Consider the following 21,164-nt stretch of genomic DNA (forward strand, 5'->3'; position numbering starts at 1 on the left):
AGTTGTACATAGAACCTATTGACAACACAAATGTACAGAATGCTTCATTTCAGGCATCCCCACTTTTTTCGGACTCACATTAGTGGACGATAACAATTTTTCCACCTTGTTGCCTGTGTCCTATGTGGGAATCAAGATAAGAAATGTAATGCTTGTCGCAAAGATGCCGAATGCGATCGTTAGAATTGCGGTTTACGAAATACACCTTGGCCGGCATATTACACAACGATGCATATGCCAGTTGTAACTCTACCCCAAACATCCACCCAAACTTTCTTATCAAATACCAGATAAGCACAATTAGCAGCACAAAATGATGGCAGTTTTAGTTTGAAAATTTGACAGATATTTTTTCTTCCCTATTTGAGGATCACGCGGTTACAAATCACTGTCGGGCTGTTTTTTGGGCTTTTAATTTATGCTGAACTGCTCATATCAATGGTGCAGCGAAATGTTAAAACATTTGCTATTGCGATGTCTTGGAAGCATTACATCAAGAGCCGCTGATAAGAAAGCAGAAGCAAAGAAAAATTACTTTTACGTCACCCACCATGCATGCATGGTGACTCGCAATGGTTTGTTTGTAGTGTATGTTTTTATTGTAATTCTGCATTCACTGATAGTGTTGTTGAAAGTAGGAAAACTATGTGAATAAGACGTCCCTCTTGTTTACACATCTATTCCATACTCGTTGCGCGTACAAATTAGCCCAACGATAGGAAAGTTAGTGCTGCATGAATGTGCAAAATCAATAATACATAAATAAAGCTCAGTAGTATCCTCAAAGGATAACGTTTTGCGCGCACATAGAAATGAGTTACAAAACAGCATTATATTTTTAGCTTTTTATACACACGAAACACACAATTTTACACAAAAGTGTAAATAACTACAATCTTTAATTGTCTAAAATCTCTCGAACTATATTAATGATTTTCCAAATAGAGACCTAGAGTGGCCTTGCACTATACGCATGCTTTCTGAACCAAATTTTCCTGACGTACTCGTTGCTTAAAAAAAAAAACAAATAAAACAAGACTTTTCACCACAATTGCATTCGCGGCAGCCATACACCATTTCAAGTTAGTATTTGCCATATTTGAGCGTTGAAAATAATCCAATCAGCCTTGGTCCACCAGACATTCGTGCTGAGGTAAATATTTAAATGACACGCACGTACCAAAGCGCACAAGAAAATTTAGAATTTCTCCTGTCGGCCTGTTTCATTCTCTGCCCTCTAAACTTTATTTTTATTTTACTTGGCATCGGTTCTTTTCCACTACATTGCATGTATTTCTATTACATCGGTTGTTAATTTTTTTTCCTTGCACTCCGTGCACTACTTTTTGTAACAGCGTTTTGCAATGCCGAAATACTGAAGCAAAACCACACACACCGGCGATCCCGCTTGCACGTCCGACTGGTTTCACTTGCGTTATTTTTATGATTTCCTTTCGTGTTCTGCTAGTCGAAGATACGTACCTTACTCACAGTAGCTCGCGGCTACACTCAGCAATAACACAGCCATGAAACGAAACATTTGACAAAAGGGAAGGCGCATGCGTCAATTCAGAAAATATTAGGGCTCTGCTATACGATGCGCAAATTACGACGTGTGCATTTGCATCGAAACAATCAGCGATGCTTCAGCATTTGAAATCGTAGGCTTGAAATGACTGAATAGTGATTGCATTTGGTTTGCACAATTATAATCAATAATTTATTCTATCATGCATTGTGACTATTTAACAAAAGAAATAATAAAATAGTTTTATTTCGTCAGGAAAACGAAGACTGCTATCCACCACTATCGAGCGACATCGTGGAAACACTGCTTAATGTTCATTGGGTGAAGGTTTTTTGAATTCAACACATGTAATGGAAACGGTTGCCAAACGCTAGGAATGCAATTAAGATAATTTAAAACAAACCAAAAGATGTTTCCTTTTTCAAAGAGGTAGCTTGGGAACACCAATTAGCAATTAGTAACTCAATTCATTTTTATTGAACACGCACAGATCTTAGGCTTTCCAACGTCAACTGATCAAAACAATACACAAGGTACACAAGCTCACTGCAAAACATTATTTTTCTACTTATACCAGAAATTGCGGGCCCTTAAGTGCCAGCATTGATGTACGGTTGTACGTCGTCGATATCGACCAATCGTCCTGCATCTATTTCCTCTCCGCACATTGCACATTGGTTGTTGGTTGTTTCCAAAATTCTGTAACAAGTGTGATGACGAATTGGTCAATGGTTAACGAAGACAACGAACTAAAGCTCAAAAACAATAATTACTTGATAAATTCCACCTTCATCGCAGGGAAATCACACTCGGGACATGCAGCTATGTCGTCGCGAACAATATGTTGTCCCTAGAAGCATAGATCGTATATAATAAACCAAATAAACTATCCTCTGGCGCGTATATTACCGTAGCAATACATATTGGTAACGTCGTTTTACACTGCCCGCAAACTATATGCATGTTGGGGAGTGGTGTTTCACAAACCGGACAAGGACTCGATTCTTGTTCAGCTTCATCATCCAACTGTCCTCGCGGAGCTTTTCTAACGATCGATTCTATTTTCTTTATGTATTTACTATCGATTTGGTTCCGGTGCTCTGATCGCATCAACATTACCGCGTATTCGAAGGCAGATTTTCGGAGACTCGTTCTGTGGCATTCAATTACGGTAGAGGTTAGAATAGGAACAACATCTGAAAAGGTACATGATATGTAAATCAACATTTGATTGCAATAATCACACCCTGCTTATACGCACGTGATGGAAATTGGGAAATATTTTTCGCTACTTGAAGTAGCAACTTCGCTGCCAGTAAATGATTTCCTCGTTTCACATGAATTCGAACCAGTGTGTAGCGATGCAACAGAGTGAGCGTTATTTTCATATCGGTCGCAATGGCTAAATGATTGCGTTTCAGTTCTTGGTACATGGAGAAGAGTAAATCGTGAGCACTACGATAGTTGCCAGCTATCTGTTCTTGGTTGGCAATGATCATTGCAGCCTTTGCCGCCTCTTTGAATTGGCGCTTAGCCATATAAAGCCGGAATAACAGCTTAGGATCTTTCGGTACACCGTCCGACTCGCCCAACAGGTACTCTATCAGTACATTGGATAATTTCTCATCTCCAGCCGATGCTACGCAATCTATAGCTAGAGACAGAGCTGTGTTTTCTTCATTTCCCACGGATGCCGCCTTTAGCAGCAGTTTAAGTGCTTTAGAATATTCTTTCCCCAGAAAATAGTATTTGCCGGCTAGCAAGGTGTACTTCTCGCTGTCGAAATATGCACCCAGTTGGAGAAAATCGCCCGGTTTCGCAGAAACACTCTGCTCTAGGACCTCTCCATAGTACACTATTTTGTTCTGTTTTTGAGCTATACCGAATGCATCGGTTATGCATCCGCACAGTATCAGAAACTGTATTGCAGACTCATAATCACCATGCTGTTCAAAATATTTTGACAACAGCTTTGATCCCTCCATGGATCGCGTTTCCAGGAGAATCTCTGAAGCCGAATGAGGATCGTCAAGGTACTGTAAATATATTCGGACGACACCGTCTAGATCTCCGGCAAGCTGGTAACTGTTGATCGCATCGGCATACTGTCCATCGGTTTCTTTAGCCCTACCGTAAGCGGCATGCAGCTTAAGGCTTACGACGTTGGGCAAGATGGTATCTGCTTTCTTCCATTGCTTCAAATTAATGAATATTTCCGCTGCCTTGTCCCAGCTTTCTCCCTTTTCGAGCATCGAAGCTGCTTCAGCCAAGTGTCCCGCTGCCAGCATTGCTTCGCCACATTCATTATACAGCTGCTTGTCGTTCAGTTCCTGTGCTAACTGCATTCCTCGTCGTATATCGCCACACTTTATGCTCGTTCGTGCAATGCCAGCCTTGCAAAGTTTCACATGTTGCTCCTGCTGCTGTTGGTTAGATTCTGATTCTGTGTGCTTAAGACCTCTTTCAAAGTTCATCAACGCCTCAGCGTGGTTCCCTCTAGAAATATTCACATTAACATTAAAGGTGTTATCGAGAAGATGAGATTTGTTCTATACATTTCTTACGTGAATTCTAACTGTGCTCCATACTCGCGCGCTAGAAAAGGTAACTGCTCCGGTGCTAATGTACTTGCCAATGCCATCGCTTGTTCCCATTGCAGCAGATCTCGGCACAGCTCAAGCGCTTCGGATGGGTTGCCACTTTTAGCAAATAGTGCTTTTGCTTCTTCTATTTCATTTCCCAGAACAGCACAAAACCCGGCAAGTGTGTTTAGATCCTCAATTTGACTCACTTCTTCTAGAGCATAAACCATTGCAACGTCACCGATATTACGAAAAACTTTTGTTGCTGAAAATATATCATTATGGGATTTAAAATTTCAATTCATTCGCAAAACTCAATATGCTTACCGAAAGCAACATTACAATCGGCGATAGCAGCCATTCCTAGTTCCCTCCATTCGTCGACATCATTCATCAACTTACAGAGCTCCCAAGCATCCCCGTACTTGCGCATCAGCTTCGTGGTACGCAGTTGTTCCTTTACATCGCGACCAGGTTTATTGGCGTGTGTGTCCAGCACTATTGATGTTAGTTTTCCTCCGCTACCATGCAGACAGAGATCTCCATCGTACAGCATTAGAGGCGTCTGTTCACTTATCAAGTTTGTTGTACCGACCTTTTCTACCGTTTTACCCTTAACAGATACTCGCACGAATGCGTATGTGACACAGGTATTTCGATCATTTGCAACAAAAATGTGTGGCTGCGAAAAATCCCACAGAATACCAGTACAATGTTTGGGAAATTCTGGTATACGTAGCGCGTCGTCACATGCTGCGATAAAAAGATAACCTTGACTGTGGTCATCAATGAATATCAGTCGTGTACCGTCAACATCCGGATATATAGCTCGGATACCGGCCTGATGACGAAACTGCAATACTGTAGACCAATTTTCAAGTGAAAAATATACTATATTACCCAGCTGGAATTACAAAACGAAAAAAAATATTATTCCGTAATGCAGCATTGCATGCTACAATCATTGCTTATCTTACGTCTGTTGCAAAGCATAGAAAATCATTTGTCAATCCAAGGCACGTTATAACCGATTCTGCCAAACCTCGTATTTCATCGGGAAATATTTTTGGTTCTCGATTCTGTGTCACTTCGTTCGAAGATTCAATCTATTAAAAATGAGAAAACAAGTTTTCTTTTTACTATTCCTCGATCTCAATAAAGGAATTTAATCCAAATTTACCGTATGTAGCATTATTTGCCCACCGCAAAGCACAGCACAATATTCTGAACTAAGAGCCACCTGTTTGATTTCCGACATATACTCACGATCACCGAGCAGCAGTGGTGTATCACTCAAAGATCGACCAAGATCATAGAACCAAACGTGGTTGTTCATACCACATGCCATGTGGTATGGACCGATCGTCAAAAACGAGGGCTCTATTTCGAGAGTTATAAGTACAGGTGTCGATTTTTGTCGATCCGGTGCATAATGGTAAATCGCTATTTCCGCCAAACTTGATAGCAGTGCTATCCTTGGTGGAGCAACGGCGTATAGTGAATGTAGCTTCGTAACAAACACACAAATTGCACCCTGAGACGTCGTTACACCAAGCAACTGTCCGTCGGTGCTCCATTCAACGTGCTTTAAGGCTGCCTGATCGGGTAGGCTTAGGATCTTTACAGTTTCTTGCAGATTAGTCATGGAATGAACTTTTACACTGTAACGATAAATCAGTAGTAACCGAAATTGTTTGCATTCAAGTAAGAAATTTGACCATGTCCTTACTTGTTATCTCCACAGGATGCGATTAGCTCCAGCTCCTTACAAACGGCGATACTGTTAAGCGAATCGCGATGATTTTTCACCTGCCATAGCTCCTGTCCTACTTCCCTTGGGTGTGTTGAAATAGCGACGACATGCCCCAGGCTGAAGCCCAGCAAAATATAACCGTCGGCAAACCATTTGTGTTGCAGAAGTGATCCGTACCGTTGCTGAAACCCGAGCTCCGTCGGAGAGTCTGGCTCGGGAAGATGGTAAAGAAAGAGCGTACGTTTGCCCAGAATCATACTGATCGTATTTTCACCCGGCACTCGCTCGTCTGTCTTCATTTCGGCAAAGTACATATCACTAGGACAATCGCGCAGCTGGATCGAACGAAGCGTGTCGCCCTCCTCATTGCTCAGAGTGAGATATTTGTCTTCACTACCGAGCGCGAGGATATTCTCCGTCGACCACGCACCGCAGGTAATGCGCTTTGTGTGCTTACCAAGAATTGGGATTCGTTTTGTGGAGATGTGATTGTAGATCGACAGATTGCCGCGTGATGTTCCCACGGCAAGAATGGCTATTTTCTTCGACCAAATTATACAACTCGGCAGATCACGAAGTCCTATGTCGACGGTTTGCTTTTTCTGAGAGTTTGAATCCCAGATGATGAGCTGATGCGAAGTGGCCGTTATCATCGCGAGAACGTCTCCATCTCGATCCCAAGCAAAGCCGGCGCAGAGTCTGGGCAGGAAAAAACAGGCGTCGATCAATAGTGGCAATTGTACAAATAATGTAAAACTATTCGCATACCCTTGTAGTACAATTCGTTCTTGCAATTGCCCTTGACGGTTGAATATAGCCACCGTGCCATCGCTCCCGGTGCTAGCCAACAGTTGTGCTGAAGCACCAGTCTGCCATAAGAAATATACATCACCCTGACCGTGCGGTTCTTCGTGACGGTAAAGAACCTGTATTAAAAAGAATGAAAAACGAAGAACCCGAAATGATAATTGTAACGCGAAAATGACCGGAAATGCCGAAGATCAATTACCTTCTCGTTACTCATTCTGTTCACACTCTCCACGCTCTTTCACAATCAAATTCTACACACTACTGTTTGTTATGTTGTGTTAAGGTATAGATCATTTTGGGAATATTTTCTATCATGTTATTCACCAATTACACATAGATCTTCCAATGGTTGCGTATCACATCGAAAATTTTCTGTTTATCACAAACCACGGACATTGGTTGCTATGGTAGCGCTTCGTAGCCTAAATCATTGTTTGGTGAACGTACCGGTACAGTAGCGATACGGCACATCTAACTGCTCCGCCACATTTAGTAATCGTTTAATAAATATTTAACACTTGCTTGCATCACTACACTCCATGAAAAGATCTTGAAATTAGTTATTGAATGAACGCTTTGTTTGAACGCCACCAAACAGGTGCAAACGGAACACAAACAACAAGGTAACAGGTTCCATCGCTTTGGTAAAGTGACAGGTGCAAGTTTGACTTTTCGAGATACACAATTCAAAACCGAAAAAGTTCGGTCGATGCTGCAGCATATTGCTGAATGCATGTAGCAACCAAAATTTGTTCAGAAAAAATATTATGTTAAGAAGGAGTCCTTACATCATTGTCCCGGACACGTATAGCGTTTGGTAACCTTTCACCGCTTTAACAATGGTTACCAGCTTCAATGAACAAAATGTTTAATAAATCATAATTCGTAGACGTCGATAATTCCTCGCACAAGTCCACCTTGAATTATGAATACATCATTTGATAGGCCGTCACTTCTTTGACTAAATTAGTTATACAACGAGAGTCATAGTGACAACCAGAGCCATTTTGAGTCATAATAAAACGGAAATTTATATTGCATTAAGCATGCTGCTCCTTTTATTTATAATATCTGCGCTGGTGCAAAAGCTGTAGGATTCTGCTTCTTCCTACTGTTCGATTGTTTATGTAATGTCAAATAATGTGTATGGTTGGCAGTAGTTATCGCACCTTATATATGTAAAAGGTATGTTGCTATTGTTTTTGTTCAATGCACTCTTCCGCTTTATCGATCGTATCTTCCTTCGCTTCCTGGGCTACTGTTGCCTCTGATTCCGTTTCACGACATTCGCTAGCATTGTCAACGGGTTCATTATTATCTGCTGAAGAATCTGCTTGTTCCGGCACTGGTTCCTCCTCACCAATGATAATCTCTTCAGGATCCGGAGCACGTGGAAGGAAATCTTCGTCGGGATAAATTTCACTGAACATTGCTTTCGCTTGCTGAATGCTTTGGTCGTAGTCGAGTTCGTGATAGGGTCCACACACTAGACGAATACCCGCCGGCAGGGATACATGTGCACTTTCAACGCATACAAGGCAACTGGGAATGTTAAAGTATGCTTCATACAGTATGGTTGAAATAGAATTTTCATGTTGCACTTCATCTTTTGGTTCTTCACTTTCTTCTACTGTTTCTGACGCTCCCTGGTAGTCGTTGCTGAGGATTTGTGCAATATACGGTTTCAGATCCTCATCTGGATATTGGGATACAGCTGTTGTAGTCACATGAATAAGATCTGTAAATATTTTCGAGAAAATTACGAATGATGCAAATGTTACATTCGAATGAGCGTTTAGTTCTACTCACAAATTTCTTTAGGACAGGTTCCACTGGAATGTGACATTTGCAGTACGGTAGCACCGTCCGGGCGGTTGCTTACAGCCGGAAGCTTAATAATCGCCACACCACCACCTCCAGGATTCTGAGATGCACCACCGAAAGGCACATTTGTGAGTATCACTCCCCGTGCCAAATTCCCACACGGCTTTGGTTTTCTACATTCCGGAGGAATGCTTGTGTTGAATATCGCTCGCGATAGGTAACCTTGTCCCACGACCAAATTTTTGGACGTGATGTTCTGTTTACCACATTTCACAGATTCGTATTTCAGTCCTTCGTTGCTAGTTTCTAGTTGAATACCGTCTATTGCTTTGTTTAGACAGTAAATTCCTCCAAAAACGGCACACAGTCGGCAGAAACATTGGGGTATCTCTCCACAGCCGTATACGGGAAATAGAAAAGGGCTGTTTCCATAGTGGCCGAGACTCATGAGAAATTTTTTAACAGCAGCCACCCCGTCACGGCATGGTGTGCGTTCATTACCCATTGCTATTGCGCATAGCACATAGTGGACGAGGTTCGGTGTTAATTTGTGCTTCTGCAAATGTTCTAAAAACGTTTCACCTTCCAGCTCGTCCTTCGCTTCTGCATCTTCTTCGTACGTAGCACAACTCTGCAGAAACTTCATCAGCAACCGTTTTTCAACGACGTTTACTTCTTTACTAGTAAAAACGTCTGATCTGGAACATGGCACCGTCATTATGCGTCCGTCCCAGACGGTGGCCACTCTATCTAATGCTCGGAATTCGGTGTATCGACAAATATTTGAAGAGATCAGAAGATCCACCATTGCACCACGCGCATAAAGCAACTTTGGAGCAAGATCAATATTAAAACGGCGATACTCCCGCTCGATTTTTTCTCGGTTCCAACCGTCCACATCACCCTTTTCGGCAAAGTTATACCATCTTTCTCGCCCATTTTGAACAGCCGTAGGTAATGAATTCAATCGAAGAAAATTATTGTTGATCGCTTCTTCTGGCGCAGAATCCGTAGGACTAGCAGGCTGAACACACTTGCGGAAGGTTTCCAAGTTGAACGATGCCCAATAGCCACCGTAATAGTCATTGGTGTCCAAATGCAGAACCGTTTTTCCAACACGACTCGCGGCCGCTGCTATGATAGATTCCGCCAGGCCTGCGGAAAGAAATAATTAGAATAACACATTTTGCTTTTGTAACAGGCAGAGTTGTGAAAGTTGGGAGCTATGACTCACCCGTTCCTATGACTATTAAATCAAATTCGGTCGGTAAATCGTCCTCCATAACTTTTCCTTTTTAACGTGATTGGAACGGGGACTTCAACCACAAGTTTAATCTTTTTCAGAAATGACCAGAACGAAGGAACGCAAATTTATTTTTTGCACGACTTTTCCTCGCAACAGAAGGACAATAGAAATGAAAATACATACACACTCATTGTCAACAACTTGACGAGACTGTCAAATAGGACCCAGAAGGGTTTTTGGTTTTCGTACTACCAGAAGTGTTGCCAATTTTAATGCCCACATCCCCAACTTAACGAATATTTTTCATATAGGGGTGAAAGGGTTTTATTTTTTGGCAATGCTTAGAATTTGGAGCCAATGGAACTGAATCAGAAATTTTAATATTGATTCCATATTCTTAATTACAATACGTTACCTTTTTTAATTTCAGATAAATAAAATCTGATTGTTGGTTATACATTACATTCCACTAAAAGGGTTTTCTGTATTTTTCATCTTTTGAAATTTCATTCTGGACTTGCATCATTGCAGGTTGTCCATATATGAACACATGTTCAAGTGTATTGCATCAAAAATATAAGCGTATAACTCACACAATATATTATGATATTAACTTTTATTGCCATGCGAGAAGAATAACTCGTTCCATAAATTAAACCCCCGTTAACAGTTGGGATTATGCAGGGATGTAACGTAATAAAATTAACATTCGTGGTGCGTATTATAAATCGGTTTGAGGCAGCCTACATCTAACATCATTTGTTCAATCGATTACATCAACTTCAGCGTATCGATAGCGGAAGACAATCGTTCGATTTCCACCTTCGATTGGTCCAACTTTTCCACGTTTGCTTTTCGAACATCTTCGGGCACTTTGCTGGCGTAGTTCGGGACAGCCATTGCTTGTTGCAGCTTTGCAATCGTTTGTAACAGTGTTTCTTGCTTTTTCGTCATTTTCTCAATTTCTTTGTCCACCTCGATCAAACCTTTCAGCATGAGGTGCACCACACACTGTCCGGATATGGTCAGAATCGCACAACCTGCAGGTGGCACTGTTCCAAAGTGGACCTGGGAAAATGCCATTGTTTCCAGCTCGAGACTGAACCGTTCCAGAGCACTGCGCACACCTTCGTCACTGCAAATGAAATATGCATCGGTTTTGGTCTTGTTCGGAATATTGTAGTCGCTACGGGCCGAACGAATGTCGCGAGCTGTTTTTTGGACAAATTCGAATCCCTTTTCGATTGATTCATCCTTCCAGGGACTGGTACTCTGCTCAGGATAAGATGCAACACAAATACTCGCCACAGTGGCATCGTCTGCCCTTGGCAGTCGTTGATACAGCTCCTCGGTGATAAACGGCATGAAGGGTGATAGTAATTTCAGACCAAAATTGAGGCACGTATACAGCGTTCGACGTGCAGCTGCTTTAGCAGGTTCATCATTCGTTTGAAAGACCGATTTCAAGCACTCCAGATACACGTCGCACAGATCGTAGAGCCAGAAATTGTAGCATGCATTGGTCGCCTGCGCAAATTCATATTTTTCGAAACCGCGGTTCGAAACGTCAATGCACCCGGCAAGCCGTGAAAGAATCCATCTATCGATATTGCTCTCCGAACCATCCTGTATTTTTTCAATGGATAGAGATAAGAAACAGTAAACCATGAACGCATGTACTACAAGGGTTTGAAAGCAAAAAAAAAACTCACCAGTGATGTAATGATATCGTACTTCTCAGTGCCTGGGAAATACATCAAAGCAAACTTCGTGGCGTTCCACAGCTTATTGCAGAAGAAACGATAACCTTGGACGCGTTGAATATCCAGATTGATATCTCTTGCTTGTGTCATATACGCGCAGAGCGCAAATCGCAGAGCGTCAGTACCACATTCGGGAATGCCGTTCGGGTAATCTTGTTTTTGCCCCGCTTTAGCCTTCTCTATTTCTCTCGGATCCAGATTGGAATCGTAAAGCTGTGAATGCAATCCTTCCAGAGATATGCCCGTTATAACGTCCATGGGATCAATTACGTTACCCAACGATTTGGACATCTTACGACCGTGCGCATCGCGGACCATCGGGTGCAAGAACACCTCCTTGAAGGGCAGTTTTCCTAGCAGCGTCTGGCCGAAGAACACCATACGGGCAACCCAAAAGAAGAGAATATCATGTCCTGTCTCCAGCAGTGTGGTAGGATAGAACAACTTCAGATCGTCCGTATTGTCAGGCCAGCCGAACACGGAAAAAGGGAATAATCCAGAACTAAACCACGTATCAAGCACGTCGTCATCTTGCTTCATACTAATGAGCGACTTGTCCACGCGCAGTTTGGCCACCGCTTTGGTAAGTGCTTCCGCCTCAGTGCGACCAACAAACCACAGATTATCGTCGCTTAAGTTTTTCGGTGTCTTGGTAGGATCCTTGAAAACTACCTGATATGCCGGGATTCGGTGCCCCCACCAAAGTTGACGCGATACACACCAATCTCGTATTTCATCCATCCAGTGGTACCAGATTTTTTTGTGCACGTCCGGCGTGATCGTTAGCTCTCCTGTGCGCACAACATCAGTCGCTTTAGCGGCCATTTCACTGCATTTGACGTACCACTGTGGTTTGATTAAAGGCTCTACGATGTCTTTCGATCGCGAACAAACAGGCACCACCATTGGATTGTCCTTCGTGTCTCGATACAGACCCTGTTCTTGTAACGCAGTCAGAATAGCCTTACGCGCATCAAACCGTTTCATGCCGGTGAAGGTTCCATAATCGCCCACAATGATTCCATCGTCAGAGAAAATTGTAATAAACGGAAGATTGTGCCGTTTGCCAACGTCGTAATCGTTTGGATCGTGCGCTGGCGTTATTTTAACTGCACCCGTTCCAAATGCCATTTCCACAAACTCGTCACACACGATGGGAAGCTTACGATCGCAGAATGGATGTTGGACGAATTTTCCGTGCAGATGTTGGTATCGTGCATCTTTTGGATGCACCGCAACGGCTGTATCACCGAGCATTGTTTCAACACGTGTAGTTGCTACCACAATCTCATCACTATCGCTCTCGATGACTTTGTAGGCAAAGGACACAAGCACACCAAATTCGACCTTCTCTGTATAGCCAGGAATTGATAGCTGCGTGCGTCCGCTCACTTCTACCTTGTCCACTTCGATGTCGGATATGGCAGAGCGTAACGTGCAGGACCAGTTCACCAAACGACTGCTACGATAAATCATACCCATCTCATGCATTCTCACAAACGCCTCCGTGACGGCTTTGCACAGTTTCGGGTCCATTGTAAAGCACGCACGATCCCAATCGAACGAAGAACCCAGCTTTTTCAGCTGATGATAGATGCGATCGCCCTTCTCATTGCGCCATTGCCATATCTTGTCGATAAATTTTTCTCGGCCCAAATCATGTCGCGTTTGCTTGTGTTCTCTCCACAGCTTTTTCTCTACAACGACTTGCGTTGCTATGCCGGCGTGATCGCAACCCGGCACCCACAACGTCGTACGGCCCTTCATCCGATGCCAACGAGTAATTGCATCCTCAATAGCATTTGTCAACGCGTGCCCAAGATGCAACGAGCCAGTAACGTTTGGAGGTGGAATTACCATCACAAATTGTCCTTTCGAGTTGTTTAGCTTACGCTAAGGAAATAGAACAAATCAAGTAATATATTTCTTTCCAAAATATTACCTATAAAATACGTACCCCATACTCAGGTTTGAAAAACCCTTCCTTCTCCCACCAGCCATACCACGCTGCTTCCACATATTGCGGGCTATAGGAATCGGGGAATGGACCGGATAAATCTTTCTTATCCCCCTCCTTTGTTGTTCCAGTGTAAATTGCTGCCTCTTTACTTTCTTTTACTTTTTTCTGTAAATAGTAAATATGACGAAGTTGTTGGACGCATTATTTTCTGATTGGCTATTTAATTCTATCTGTTGGCTATTATTTAAAATTGCAAATGATTCAAGTCATACTGTACATCAATACAGCTTTCCATTCGTTGCCTTTCACTTTTAATAAACTGTTCCAAATATTAAACTCCTTTCTATATGCCAGTTTGCAACGTGCGTATATGCAAAACTGTAGGAAACGGGAAATGTGATGCAATCTGGGGAAAAAATTACACACCTCAGTTTTAGGCTTCGCAGCTGAATGCTGCTCTTGCTGTTGCTTCTTGTTCAACTTCTCTTGTAATTTTGCCAACTTGGCCGCTTTTTCTGCTTCTTTTTTTAACTGTTTTTCGGTTTTCACCGGTACTGCGGTAGCACCGTTATCTTGAGCACCATCTGGATTCGTCATAGTGTTATTCAAAAGCGGAACTTTTAAACTAAAATGCGTAGATTGGGATGTATTTTTATGATGCACGCTTGAGCAGAACGTTTAGCAAAAGCGTATTTTTGTCTCACTGCTGCCTGATCCTCTCGTAAATCTTGCCGAAAAACAAATGACATAGAGAAGTAAGCAACCACGCGACAGAAAAATGACACTGATCAGATCTGAATATTTCCCAAGTAACAGTTTCCCCAACAAACATTTTCAGGTAGGTAGGTAGTACAGGTAGTGCGCGAGATACACAACAAATGCAGATCATAAATATAACCGTTTTTCGATTTTCCGGGAACATCCAATCCGAGTGCATTTCGTGCAATCACATTTCGTCTAAATTTATACAGAGTCGACTCGCTTGCTCGTTATTGATTTAGCTTTTCAGAAGCACATACAGTCTTTTCCCGAGTTACGCGAATGATGCGTGCCAGAGAAATTCGCGTACGTCGAATTTTCGCGTAGCTCGGATTCCCTTCAGAATATCATTTATAGTTAGTATTCAGTGATCGATTTCTTCTTTTCACGTTACGATGCACATTAGTAGTTGATATTTATACGTTTATTTCGACAATTAGAGTAAATTTTTGCCAAAAATTAATGTTTTTAATATCAAAATGTAACGTATTTCTGGGAAAATTTGAAATTTGACAAATACTTCAATTCCAATTTCACATACAAAATTACACGAATTGTCAAATTTTTGGGATTTGCGTATCTCGAATTCGCGTAACTCGAGTGTCGCGTAACTCGGGAAAAGACTATAAATAACCTTTATTTTCAAATCAAACAAAAGTTAATCGAAAATTAAACAAAAAACAAAAAGTAATTCTCTAATGTTTGGCAATGTACCAATTTTCGGTAGGTGGGCAATTACATCCAAATTATGTGAAAATGTGCTATTAAATGATATTTAATGGCATATGAAGATGTGAAAAATAATATTTATTCTCCATATACAAAATTTCTCAACATTTACATGAATTCTGAGATATCGACATTTTTCCGGGGTTTCCGTTTTACATCGTTTTCCAATTTTGGATCCTTTTCATGTGAATATCCGAACTCACACCGTGCTGCTATCGTGCACCGCGAACAAAAACACCGACGGCAAGGATCACCGTACAAACAGTGCTTTTTGTTATAATTGCTACCTAGTTTTCCCTGCGGAAATAATCATCATATTTCTCGCTCTGTCTAAGTAGTAATATAATTTGTCAAAGCATGAAAGCACGATGATTTTTTCCCGCAGAGCTACCTCTGTGGCCGAAAACAATACCTAGCACTATGTATACACACACGCGCATAAACGCTACGCCACTCGATTCAATTTTCTCTCAATGACATCTTCTCTCAGTCACCTCATTGACCAAGGAGTCCAGGAGCCGAGAATATTCGTCTGCCAAGAAGGAAAGTTGCAACCGTCGTTAATACGACGTTCAAAAAAAAGATGTTTGGGTGATGGATATGGCGGATTCAATTCGAAAATTTATATATTAACCTTGAGTGAAACCGTCAAAAGAAAACGACAATTCGGAACACTTCACTGCGTGGTTGTGTTTGTGCGGAAAAATTGCACATCTATGTTCAGTGTGTGGTAATTCGTAAGTCAAAAAACCGAATCGTGTAGTAAAACCGCTACGAACGACTGATCCTTTCCGGTAATCGGGCATTTCTGTGTTACTCCTATCTTCGATCAAGTAGCGCAGTAAAAAGCTGCGTTGTTTGAATTGTTACTCGATATTGAAATGATGCTTGCTACCGCCGTACGCAATTTATCCCGTCGGTCATTCTCGACCTCTAAAGCGGTCTCAGCCCAGCAATTGACCGTCCGCGATGCCCTTAACGCAGCGCTTGATGAAGAAATGGAACGGGACGAGAAGGTGTTTCTGCTCGGTGAAGAAGTGGCCCAGTATGATGGTGCATACAAGGTAAGAAATCGTGGCAGAACGAACCATTTGTTGGTCTCTCTCAAAGATAAAAGAACGATTACGTAAACATATCTCTAGTGACAATCCTGTGTGGAGAGAAAAAGAGAAAAAACAACAGCTTCAGGTTGAGGGCAAAGAAGGGTCATGGTCTTCATGTTACGCGCAAAACAAATAAAAATAATATATGAACACAAGGAAAGGTTATCTAATCCATCAAATCAACTAGCATTGAAGCTAGCATTTCGCAGTGCAGTGCATGGATGCAAGAGTGATAGTGAACGTCATGGTTTGTTTACATTCTGATCATGGCAGGTTTCCCGAGGACTGTGGAAGAAATATGGCGATAAGCGAGTGATCGATACTCCCATCACGGAAATGGGTTTCGCCGGTATCGCAGTAGGTGCGGCAATGGCTGGACTGCGCCCGGTGTGCGAATTCATGACATTCAACTTTTCGATGCAGGCCATCGATCAGGTATTAGGACCGGTTAAAGTATATAAAGCAAAAATGAATCATAATCAAAACTGCATTTACGATTTCTTTGAAGGTTATCAATTCAGCCGCAAAAACGTTCTATATGTCTGCCGGTACAGTTAACGTCCCTATAGTGTTTCGGGGTCCCAATGGAGCTGCAGCAGGTGTTGCAGCACAACATTCTCAATGTTTTGGTGCCTGGTATTCGCATTGTCCCGGATTGAAGGTGGTATCGCCGTATGATAGCGAAGATGCAAAAGGTAGAATTGTTTGTCGATCTTTCCATTTGCAATGTAGATGATTAGCAGTAATCCATGTGTATCATTGTTTCCTTCAGGACTGTTGAAGGCAGCCATCCGCGACCCAGATCCGGTAGTAGTGTTGGAAAACGAAATGGTATACGGAGTTAGTTATCCCGTGTCGGATCAAGTTTTAGACAAGAACTTTGTGCTACCTATCGGCAAGGCAAAGATTATGCGCCCTGGTAAGCACATTACTATAGTAGCACATTCAAAGTCCGTCGAAACCGCGCTTCAAGCGGCCAACGAACTGGCGGGTAAAGGAATCGAAGCAGAAGTCATCAACCTACGATCACTTCGTCCATTGGACTCGGAAACAATTTTCAAGTCCGTACAAAAGACTCACCATCTCGTGACGGTGGAGCAGGGATGGCCTCAGAGCGGTAAGCGTTGCTCGCATCACCGATACTTTGTTTGTTGTCCTTCGTTTTTTAAACTGTATTGTATGATATCGTTCTTTTTATAGGAATTGGTTCAGAAATTTGTGCACGCATCATGGAACACGAGACATTCTTCCATCTGGATGCTCCGATTTGGCGTGTCACTGGTGAGTAGATTCCTTCACTGACAGAGTAATTATCGTCGATAACATTCCTCTAAACTTATTTTATTTTCTCTCCAGGGGTTGATGTTCCAATGCCCTACGCTAAGACACTAGAAGCAGCTGCGCTTCCACAAGTACCTGATGTTGTCACTGCCGTTAATAAGGTGCTAGGTGTGAAGTAAATCTCAGTCCCATCCAATTGAAAGCACGTTCACTGCGGTTAAAAACCTATAAAAAAACAAGATTATTATTGTCCATACAAGATATCGGTAACGCGAGGCATATTAAAGTTCAGTTGGGATTAGATAATGTAGCCAGGTGATAAACAACTCTTGTTATTTACTTTAAATTTTCGCATGTTTCATGGAAATATCAGCCAAATAAGTTTTATTTCTGTTTCTGTTCAAATAATTTGCAGACTTAATTTTGTGTTTTTATTTGGAACTTGTATCTACAGGATGTAGCTACGAAATCTGTGACTCACATGAGCTTAGTAGCACAAAACATGGAAGAATGTGTATATCATACGAGTCTTGAAGACTAAGATGGTATAATAAGATCTGTGTAGGCAAAGGAAATGCTGTTCAAAAAGCAACTGGAGCTAATTTATTATAATTTCATAGATTTTTATTTCCTTAAATACATCACCTTATGCCAAGGGCACATATTTTCAAACCGATAGAACCATGCATAGGATTTTTTTTGTCACCGGTTCAACAAGTGTTTGTATGATTCATTACATTATTCAATACGCAGAGAAACTCACTTATACGACAGTTAGCGATACGCCACCAGGAAAAGAAACGACCTGAAGAATGAAAATATTCCTGCAAGAAACAATTGTAAATAAAAAAGCCTCGTTTCATCATCAAGCTGTACGATAAACTCAAATACGCAAATCCATAACGAATAAACTACAGCACAATGGAAATGAACATTCTGATCTGCTGTTCGATGTGATGATGAAATGCAATGTTGGGACGAATAAATCTAGTTGAAAGATATTATGCTCAGGAATTTGTTTTTCGTCATTTTTGTTGCCATATTGTCATAGCCATATGTCTGTAGTGATGACATGTTTTAAAAACTATATGAACTGCGACATGAACAGCCAACTCATATTATATCCAGTATGTGAATTAAGAACGGGTATTGGGATCATATCAACAATAGTAGAATAATTATAATGATCCTTTTAAGATTTATGAGAAAGAAACTATTTTGCGGATAGTCCAGGAATGAGTGCATAACTATTGGAATCTATTTGATCCTAATTCGAATCGCACTAGAATTTGCTACACCTGAACAAAATGTTCAAGGCCGCATATACTTTAATGGTCTCGTTGAACCTTCCAAACTTATATGGATTCGTGGCCATCAGAGCGCCTGGATAAAAAAAAAAATCCTTAGCCAAGACACAAACTTGCGCCAACTAGGAAGATTAGTGCGTACTAGCAAGAAATTAGTTGGAAAGTTTATTAAGGCAAGCCGAGAACAATGAGGCTTGTTTGTAGGAAGGTTTAAACAAGAGACTCGAAAAAAGAAGAACAAAATACGCAGGAATTTATTGAACGATTATTTCCCGGTAAAAAGAACATACATACCAACACATAAGGAGCAACAGATGATCAAAAAACAATATAAAAACGGCACCATATCCGTAACAAAATCAGCTATTGCTCAAACTCGTGTCGTAGATGACGTCGTTATGCTCTTCAAACGTCTACACCTCCTGTGTTCTGTTTCTTATTGCGATCCCCTCTTTAATTCCTACCACTTTCTAAAAACATCTTCACCTAGTTCTAATTTTAATTTTAAGTTAGCTGTAAATTTGTATGTTGAGCCATTACTTACTTATTTATTAGGCGCTACAACCGCTTCGCGGTCTTGGCCTGCTGCAGGAGTCCTCTAAACCACTCATGGTCGAGCGCCTTCATCTGCCAAATCATTATCCCGGCCTTTCTGGTGAATGCATCAACGTCATCATCAGTTTGGGCCTACCACGTCTCCTCTGTCCATGAGGATGACCTAAATAGACTTTACGGGCCGGGGTGTCCGGTGTCATTCTCATGAAGTGACCAGCTCACCGGAGCCTGGCGAGTCTAATCCGCTGTACCACCGTTAGTTCGCCGTACAGTTCATATAGCTCGTCATTGTAGCGACTCCTCCATTGGCCTTCCACTCATACGGGGCCAAAGATCCTTCTGAGCATCTTCCTCTCGGACGCGGCTAAGAGGATTTCGTTAGTTTTAGGTAAAGTCCATGTCTCAGAGGCATATGTGAGTACTGGAACTATATAGGTTCTATATAATCCCAACTTCGGTCGTCGCGACAGTTGTTTTAGTTGAGCCAATAGGCAGACATTAATAATAATAAATAACAATAATAATAATGATGAGATACATCGCATTGAAGTAGGAAGGAAGAACGCAAATTTCATTATTGTAAACTACTACTGAAACATGCCTCTATAAACGTATTTAAAAATAAACAATACGTTTATAACGACAGTAAAATGTCGGTTATAATATGTAAATGGAAAGGGCGGATCGGTGGTACTAACGTCAGTATTCGTAGCTCAACCTTACCTTTCGGATCGTTTGGAATGCACCTTGTTCGTTCGGGGGTTTGCTGAAGACTAAGTTACATTTATTAAGGTACTTCCTACACTAACACTAAAACCTACTTTATTCCTATTGCTATTGCTATTACTAACATTCCTTAAAAAAGGAGTATCGCCGGTTGCCTATTTGCGAACCACCTAGGCGCGAACAGTCAGTTTTCACACTACAGGACTGGTCCAAAAGCATCCCATCCAGTCCGGTCCCCCGTAGCAAGGATTGACTATCCGCCCACGAGGTAAAATAGGTTCAGTAACCCAGAAATGGTAGACATGACCTAGTAGGTTGTTACGCCAAGAAGAATAAGAAGAGAAGATATAAATGGAATCGAATCCGTTTTACTATAAGCTAGATTATATTTTTACAAAGCTTCCATTTTCATAAAACTAACATAATGTATAAAAGTAATAGATTGAAAATAATTTAGTTGTATCTTGTGTATTTAAATCATTAGTTGACTCATAATTGTAGTACTTGTCGCAGCGAATTTTAAATTCGATTTTGGTTAAAATATTACTTTTTCGCATATAAAACAAAAGAAAAACATACGAAAGTGCTGTTCATTATATGAAGAATATATGTTGAATATTTCAACTCAATCGCTTCAGATGAATTTCTCGGTATTTTGCATACCGTTGTTTTGGGGAATATATGTTTAACCATCGACCATATGCATTACCGTATGGCGATGCATCAACGATTGTTTAAAATTGTTTACAATGGTATTGGAAGGTCATTGAATAGGCGCAATTTTAAAATATTCATTTAAGATCAAGAGAAAGCGCATCCGGCGCAAAGGGCAATGTTCATGATGAATAATTACGTCACAGATGTGTTGTGGATCAGCTGGAAAATATGCTCGTATGATGTGATATTAGATTGCACTCTTAAGAAACGTGAAATTTATTGTGTTTCTGTATAGTTGAAACAAAAGAGATTAGATAGAAATAAGGTGCTTGATGCGTCTAGCAACATAGATTGCGTCCTGCAATCTCTGTTTTCAACAAAAAAGGCGACCAAGAACAGCTTCTTTCAGCACCTATTTATTTTACAATATTATCGTTTAGAGCAGTGGTCGACAAAATGCGGTCGTCCTTTCCGACTGCTGGAGTTTTAGTTGAAAGCTCTTCCTTTATGCTGGCGCTCGTTTTGAAATTCCGCTCTTTGTGGTTTCTAGGCGAATCGCTCTAGGTTAAATCGATCGTCGC

The 21,164-nt window shown here is 41.4% G+C and overlaps 4 protein-coding genes across 4 annotated transcripts; 1 reads left to right on the forward strand and 3 right to left on the reverse strand.

Annotated features, from left to right (window-relative positions):
• Positions 1-2,118: 2,118 nt before the first annotated feature.
• Positions 2,119-6,887, reverse strand: LOC128707133 (WD repeat-containing protein 19). Its single transcript, XM_053802079.1, has 11 exons — positions 6,873-6,887; positions 6,632-6,789; positions 5,840-6,562; positions 5,291-5,771; positions 5,088-5,216; positions 4,438-5,014; positions 4,093-4,375; positions 2,790-4,024; positions 2,438-2,724; positions 2,302-2,378; positions 2,119-2,227 (listed from the first exon to the last, which is right to left on the reverse strand). Exons 1-11 carry the CDS (start codon positions 6,885-6,887, stop codon positions 2,119-2,121), a joined length of 4,074 nt encoding a protein of 1,357 aa, XP_053658054.1.
• A 979-nt stretch (positions 6,888-7,866) lies between these two features.
• On the reverse strand, positions 7,867-9,780 carry LOC128708161 (rab proteins geranylgeranyltransferase component A). The gene is made up of 3 exons (XM_053803121.1): positions 9,732-9,780; positions 8,483-9,652; positions 7,867-8,411 (listed from the first exon to the last, which is right to left on the reverse strand). Exons 1-3 carry the CDS (start codon positions 9,778-9,780, stop codon positions 7,867-7,869), a joined length of 1,764 nt encoding a protein of 587 aa, XP_053659096.1.
• Positions 9,781-10,514: 734 nt separating this feature from the next.
• LOC128719625 (valine--tRNA ligase) lies at positions 10,515-14,063 on the reverse strand. The gene is made up of 4 exons (XM_053813253.1): positions 13,893-14,063; positions 13,464-13,631; positions 11,456-13,399; positions 10,515-11,369 (listed from the first exon to the last, which is right to left on the reverse strand). Exons 1-4 carry the CDS (start codon positions 14,061-14,063, stop codon positions 10,515-10,517), a joined length of 3,138 nt encoding a protein of 1,045 aa, XP_053669228.1.
• A 1,772-nt stretch (positions 14,064-15,835) lies between these two features.
• LOC128715209 (pyruvate dehydrogenase E1 component subunit beta, mitochondrial) lies at positions 15,836-17,517 on the forward strand. Its single transcript, XM_053810094.1, has 6 exons — positions 15,836-16,018; positions 16,331-16,492; positions 16,566-16,752; positions 16,830-17,174; positions 17,258-17,338; positions 17,414-17,517. The coding sequence occupies exons 1-6, from the start codon at positions 15,836-15,838 to the stop codon at positions 17,515-17,517; spliced, it is 1,062 nt and encodes a 353-aa protein (XP_053666069.1).
• Positions 17,518-21,164: the final 3,647 nt, after the last annotated feature.

This window comes from Anopheles marshallii, chromosome 2 (genome assembly GCF_943734725.1).
Source record: "Anopheles marshallii chromosome 2, idAnoMarsDA_429_01, whole genome shotgun sequence".
In the NCBI taxonomy this organism is placed as follows: Eukaryota; Metazoa; Arthropoda; class Insecta; order Diptera; family Culicidae; genus Anopheles; species Anopheles marshallii.